At 26.0% G+C, this 7,698-nt stretch overlaps 1 protein-coding gene across 4 annotated transcripts; it reads left to right on the plus strand.

Moving 5' to 3' along the window:
- Positions 1-362: 362 nt before the first annotated feature.
- Positions 363-7,246, plus strand: LOC126554414 (ATP-dependent 6-phosphofructokinase-like). Of its 4 annotated transcripts, none has more exons than XM_050209486.1 (6): positions 364-902; positions 976-1,069; positions 2,318-2,469; positions 3,485-3,885; positions 6,140-6,248; positions 7,060-7,150. In XM_050209486.1, exons 2-6 carry the CDS (start codon positions 982-984, stop codon positions 7,114-7,116), a joined length of 807 nt encoding a protein of 268 aa, XP_050065443.1. In that variant the 5' UTR covers positions 364-902; positions 976-981; the 3' UTR covers positions 7,117-7,150. The 4 variants fall into 4 exon arrangements, 3 of the variants coding, with proteins under 3 accessions (XP_050065444.1, XP_050065443.1, XP_050065445.1); XR_007606664.1 differs by having other exon boundaries at positions 365-902; positions 6,112-6,248; XM_050209487.1 differs by lacking the exon at positions 6,140-6,248 and having other exon boundaries at positions 363-902; positions 7,060-7,246.
- Positions 7,247-7,698: the final 452 nt, after the last annotated feature.

Consider the following 7,698-nt stretch of genomic DNA (forward strand, 5'->3'; position numbering starts at 1 on the left):
GGCTTTCAGCCTTGTACTCAAAATTCAAAATTCATAATCGTGTAATAGCATGACAATTGTATGGTAACAATAAAATATAGGTAATGAACAACTTAACGCAATCATTGAATAATCCATAGTAGCCTTATAAATAAATGTTATATGCCTATGGAATAAAATAAACAGTTAATTTATTGATACCACCAAGGTGGATATAAATATATATATTATTCACCTTGGGTACCACAACGTGTTATCAAATTTCAAGTGATAATGATAACAACGGCGGCGTTTTAATTTTTTAGTTATTTCCTTATCAGTATCATCATTTATCGCATAATTGATAAACGATAATATTTATGGTGTGTACCGCTTTACTGCACTTGCGCGTGGTTGTCATCATACGCGAATTGTATTTCTGTCGTAGTGTGTCGTAGCACAACACTAGTAACACACTTTTCGTTGCTTTTGAGTTTTGAGTGTTGCGTGCATACTCGTCCCGCTACTCTACTGTTGACCTTGCTTACCGACGTCCCTCCCTTCTTAGTAGTTAAGTGAAATAATAACAATTAAAAATAAAGTTTAACTAAAAAAAAAATAACTTATCGTGCTTCGTCTATTCATTGACCGTGATCCGTGACCTCTAAGAGGTCGTTCTGTAGGTACTATCTTCAGACTCGCGGTTTTAAAATAGAGCGAAACAGCGTACACTCTTGCGGTTGCTCAATTGATAGCTGATCGAACTACTGACAGTACGTTACTGTTTAGTGTTCGTCGTCAATTACCATTGATCCACCAGGACTCTGCTAGCTGAACATGATTAAATAGTCGCACGTTAACATTGTATATAAATATATTTAAATTATCAGTCCTCTTCCCGTGCTTAAAAGCCCAAATTGTTGTCAGTTTGTTCGTTTACACTGGTAAGGATTTTTTTTTTTAATTTTAACCCATTTGTAATACTTTGTTATTAATGTGTAATTTTTATTTTTTAAGAACATAATGGAGGAAGATCAAAAGAGATTCATTGAACGGGGTTCTCACAAGGGAAAAGGACTTGCTGTTTTCACCAGCGGGGGTGATTCACAAGGTACTGAATAATTTTTATTTTATTTTTACATTAGAAAGAGTTAAAAAATAATTAATAGCTATTTATTTATCTGCAATAATGGTGGATTGGCTTTTTGGCATCCTACCTGTAGCCATGGGCGCCCATTGGTAAAATTTTAGGGGGGTCAAAATAAAACAATTCTCAAATGTGAGATAGTAAAGATTTAATGTTTTTTTGACATATAAATATAAATATGCCATATTTTTTAAGACTAAGCTTAATATATTTTTGCTCAAGAGTGGCCAAGTGTCGTACAGGCTGTAGCTAGTTTTTCAATTAGAGGATTGAAATAATTTTTGAATTAAGAGTATACTTAATTTTATTTTAAATATTTCATAGTGCTGTACACCAGCATCTATACATATTTAGACATTTAGCTATATTTCAGAGCTCAGTTTGAGTATAATCAACTAATATATTGTGCTGATTTTTAGAATTATATTTCATTATTACCTATATAAAAAATAAAAGTAAAATTTATCTAAAGTAGGTATTAAACTTTATAAATACCTAAATAAATAGTTTAGTTATTCAGAGAAATTACTTTACCAATCAAAAAAAATCAATTAATATTTAAAACAATATTATGCTAAAAAAAATCAATTTCTAAGTTAATTACAAATATGTACTTAAATTTTTGAAAATATACAATATTACAAACACTCATAGTATTACACTATTTTACCATATTGACAGTCATTACTTACTGATTTATGATTTTATCAAATAATATATTACCCAATATTATGAACTATATGTCTCATTTAATATTGATTAAATTAAAACAGAACATTTTCATCTATGTGATTACATTTTTGAGTTCTATATTTTGTTTATAGTTTTATTATTTCATCATTTTAAAATTTTAACTAAAATCTGCAATAATTACATACTGCTGCTTGCTATTTTTTTTCATATGCATGCTTATAATTATTATTTTATTAATTTTCATATTACTTGATGGTTTTTATTATTTTTTTTAATATTTGCTGTGTTTATTTAGTGCATATAACATTTTTTTTTTTATATTATTGAAAACATAAAATTAAAGATAATTTTGTACAAACATTTGTGTGTAAGAATCTTACTTATCACATATTTATGTAAAAATGTGTAACTATTTTAGAACACATAATTTGTATTTTATGTTGACTAGACACAGCAAGATATGAACTTTTTTCAGAAACCCTACCCAACATTACTAATACACTATTTTAATTTTAAAAGGTATGAATGCGGCTGTCCGTGCAGTTGTTCGTATGGCTATATACCTTGGCTGCAAGGTGTTTTTCATTAAAGAGGGTTACCAAGGTATGGTGGATGGCGGAGATAACATAGAAGAAGCTAATTGGTCTTCGGTGTCATCTATAATACATAAGGTGTGTTGAGTAAAATTCATGTAATTTATGGAATTTTTTTTTTTGTTAGAAGGTATGTTTATGTAACTTTTATAAAAAAAGTTGATAGGTATGGTGTCATAAATATGTATTATTGTTAGTTCGTGCAGTGTATTTTAAATGAACTACCTACTTGTTTTGAATTTTTATTAAGTTGCTAGTATTAGTTAGTCATACAAGTAGTCCAAAAAGATATTTTACTATTGCAATTTAATAAAAACAATTGTTTAAAATAAATATGTTTTTATGTAATCAAATAGAGGGCCAAGGAATTCTAGATAGCTTATATTATATTATAAACATTTTTAGTCATAGTATATTTTATGATATGTAATAAGTTGAATGGTGAACATTATAACATATTATTTGTCTTTATATATTTTAAAACAATAATCTGATCTTATATAGAAAAACGCCATATAGTATTACTGTGTTATGTTGTAATATTATAAATTTAATTTATAATTAATTTTTACATCTCCATTTGTAGTACCTATTTGAATTTTAATAAAATATTGACTTTTTTATAACATCTTATATGGCAATTTTATAAAAAAACATATAGATATATTTGTTATTGTAAAAAATAACTACATTTATGGCTACTTTTATAGTATGACCTCAGTAGATCAAGTAAGACCGAGTTTTATAACAACTTGGATGATCTGTAAAATGTATATAGAAGGTAACATTATTTTAAAGTTGAACTAACTTGTAATTTTTATTGTGTCCCTGTCTTTATTCATTAAAATGTCGTTCTGCTTTTTAATGGTGAATTGTAGTTAAACTACAACATAAATGTACTGTAACTAATTTCATTTTAAAATGTTATTTATATTATTGTCTTGTGTATCAATCTACTTTATATGTTCTTTACCTTATTGAGTTATATTATTTCTGACCTTCAAATAACCCCTAGTCTAGTTTATAAAACATAATTGAATACATGCATTTTATATTTATTAATAATTACAGAATTTAATATTTTATAATTTAGGGTGGTACTGTTATTGGCTCAGCACGATGTATGGATTTCAAAGAACGTGCAGGACGAGTAAAGGCTGCTTGCAATCTGGTTAAACGAGGAATTACAAATTTGGTAGTCATTGGAGGTGACGGTTCTCTAACTGGAGCCAATCTATTCAGACAAGAATGGTCTAGTCTTCTAGATGAATTATTACAGACTTCACAGATTAATAAAGCAGAACGTGAAAAATATGGACATTTAAATATTGTCGGAATGGTTGGTTCTATTGATAATGATTTTTGTGGTACTGACATGACAATTGGTACGGATTCTGCATTACATCGCATTATGGACGCAATTGATGCTATTGTGTCAACAGCCTATTCGCATCAGAGAACATTTATTATGGAAGTAATGGGACGTCATTGCGGGTATGATTATTAATTCTAATTATTATATAGTTTTAAAAATTGAGAAAACTCCAAGAAATCGGGTGATTCTATGACCTTAAAACTTAGTAGATACTAGATAGTAGTAACCACAAAGAAATTTCAAAGATTATTGTAATATATTTTTATAGAAAGAAATGCATTTATTTGAAATTTCTCATCCTGTAAATATTTTATTGAATGCTTATATAAATTATCGAGTTCATTTTAAATTAAAATAAAAAAGTTGCATAATGTTTATAATATTAATCTTAAGTCTTACAATCTCTTGGACAATTTATTGACTAAATCGGGCATTGTAAATGATTAATCGTTGAACAACAGTAATTAATTTATTTTGATATCTGGTAAATTTGGTGACTCATTTATTTGTATAAGCCTATTTATTAAAGTCCATCACTTATAATTTACTAAAGGTTGAAATGAAATGAAATTTTATCAGTATACTTTTTTTAATATAATATGAATTATTGATAAAATAATTATCTTATAATAAGCCAGCAATAAAATAGTTTTTAAAAAAAATGTATTATTACTGTTATGCATTTTGTTTTAATTAGGCTAATATTAACTTAAGTTTTATCTTGGTAAACGAGAGCTTAATTTATTTTGTTATATATAGTAAATTGGTTTTTTTATTTTATTACATCGCTTCAGGCTATTTTAAATAGTTAACAAAATGTTGTGCTGTTAAGGTTTAGATCTGATTTTCATTTGAACCAATTACTGATTTACTGCATTTTAATTAATTTACATGAGTACTTTATTTTACAATTTTATAATTTAAATATTTTTTAGAAGCCAAAATTTAATATTTATTATTTACCTTAGCAAACATATATTTTTTTTATTTCCCTGTTTTAATATGTATATAGTGCTTATAATAATATTGCATATACAACTAAATATTTCATTTAGATGACCTTATATTGAAAGGGAGTAAATATTACTAAAAAGTAACACTATTTTTTAGAAAAATAAATTGATGTGGCAGTTTAAAAAAGTAGGTTGTATTGTGAGTACCAAAAAAGTTAAAAATTTGAAATTTTTCTCAAAATGTTTATTTCAGTATTCCATTTCATTTCTGAAAACTCCATTTTAATACAAGGTCATCTAACTAAAATATTTAATAATACTTCTTAAGATGAGTACATTGCATAAAATTATTATATATGTTTCAAATATTGGTGTAACTTGTCGAGCTATTTTATTTACATTGTAAACAATATTCCATATTTTACGTTTCAAGCGATGTTAGAGAAATATTTTTAAATATATTTGAGTTATTCTTGTAATCTAAATAATTAATATTAATTATATATATAGTTTACTCTTATACGACTAGTTAAAAATAAAACTTATTAAGTTCTTAAAATTCAATAAGTAGTATTATTAATGATTAATAGTTGTACATTTTATTTATATTTGGTATGACTATGAGTCTATTAATATATCTAGTCTAGTTTAATAAAATGCTTTTAGATTTGAATACTTGAATTTATGTTTCCAACTGTGAAGTTTATAGAATAATATAAAAGCTCATTACATTCAGAAAATATTTTAATTTTTAAAAATGACTGAGTTATTTATAACATTACTCAGTTTCACAGTATTATAATATGATAATCTAATAAACAACTTGAACAGTCATAGAATCACCTAAAACTTGTTTATTTTATTTTTTAGATTTTAAAACCTTATCAATTTATTAGGGAAATTAAATTAGTCAACTAGCTAAGTCAATTATTGTTTTTCAATAAAAGTTTAAGTTAGTAGAAGTTTATTATGAAATATATTATTTACTGTAGTTGTGGTTTATATAATTAGAGTTACTAGTTAATAAGTATGATTAAATTAACGGGACTTTTACATTTTACTTATTGCATTAATAATACATTATTTTTAATAAGTACCTACATCTTAAATATTTTATTAAGAGGTAGTGATTGTTTTTGAAATAGGGTAGTATTTGTAAAATACACTTCTCATAAAAAAGAAAAAACCCTTAGGAATACATTCAAATCCATTATTTATACAAATATTTATTAAACATTTGAAACTGTAAGTAATTGACTTGGCTTCTATTTTCAATCGTTCGTCTAATAAAACTGAATTACCTAATAAATAATAATAATTCTCCATTTAAAACTTGGTCTATCTCTGCTTTTTATAACAAAATAAAAGTGATTGAAGTGTTCTTGTTTCAAGTTTAATAACGCCGCTGTTGCATATAAAGGTACCTTGCACTTGTCACAGCCCTCACTAGTGAAGCTGACTACGTGTTTATACCAGAGATGCCACCACCACGTGATTGGCCAACCAAACTTTGCACCAAATTAGAGCAGGCAAGGATTATATTATAGAAAGAAAAATAATACATGATCGTTACCTTAACTTGAAATTCTTGTCAACTTCTTCTCAGACATGTATTTACCAACACACCTTTAAATCTATTAACAACCGCTCGCACATTTTGATTTTATAATTTATATATATATTATACTAAAGCATGATTATCCCAGTGTTATATTTTATCTGTCTTTTTGCTTAACTATTTTAAATTTTAAGTTTTATTCTCGCCTCATTTGTAGATAAGGTCATAGGAAGCTCACAGCGTTAATTCATTTTATCTATAGATTATAAAGGAAACTGGTCTGATTTGTTTGTGGCTATGTCGCGGGGTGAAGTGTACAGTAGTGGCAAAATCGTAAAATTAATAATAATATAATATTTACATTTATTTATCCAATAACAATTATAGCTACATGCATACCTGTAAAGTTAAATATTGTTTAATGCAAGACACTTATTTTATCTTATTGTTTAAAAAAAGAATAGTACAATAATCTGTTTCATTTTTAGTATAATAGTAATTAACAATTAATTATTTAGGTCATTTTTATGATATATATTTTTTAATATTCTTGTATACAATATGGTTACTATATTATGTAAACATAATGTAAAATTGTTGACAAAAAATAGTGCCTTGCATTAAAATAAATCTGCTCTGTATAACTCATGTGTGTATTATATACATTTATGTATATAGTATAATAATATGTATACATGTATTATTGTCATGTATAATAATATTAAATTAGTGGATGTTTAGAAATGTATGGTGGGAGTGTGCTATATTAAAAAAATGTGCAGGTATTTAGCTTTGGTTACGGCATTGGCGGCAGAAGCCGATTTTGTGTTCATTCCTGAATGGCCGCCTCATCAAGATTGGGCGTCGAAAATGTGTAAAAAATTGCTACAGGCAAGACTGACTTCTGTTTTACAGCATAAAAATATGATGCATGAGTTGTATTAGTCCGCCAGTGTGTTATATATTATCCTTATACATTGCATTAATAATTATTATGTTATTACTTATTATACTCTGGTTGTAGCTATATTGTGAAATTATTATTAATCAGTGTAATTCCATTAAATCTGGCTTAGAAATTGTGTACAATATAGTGTTACGAAATGATCATAGAAAATATGTTTTAATTTTTTAAAAGGATTTGGTGACAAATTATTCAGAACTTCTGTTGTAGAAATCTGACAATTTTGAGGTTCTATTTATTTTTGTTGTTGCTTTTAAAGTGAGAATTCATAATTATTTATTTTAATTTTAAAAAGTACACTGATTATGATTGTTGTTTTCGAAAATATTTAATTGTTGTGTATTTTATATTTTAATATTGAAATCACTTTATTAAACATTTTCATTCAGGATAGTTGACTAACTATGTATCTACATTTTAGTCGATCTTAGTGCTTAAAATTTTTATTTTTATGTTT

The sequence above is a fragment of the Aphis gossypii genome, unplaced genomic scaffold, assembly GCF_020184175.1.
Source record: "Aphis gossypii isolate Hap1 unplaced genomic scaffold, ASM2018417v2 Contig00486, whole genome shotgun sequence".
NCBI lineage: Eukaryota > Metazoa > Arthropoda > Insecta > Hemiptera > Aphididae > Aphis > Aphis gossypii.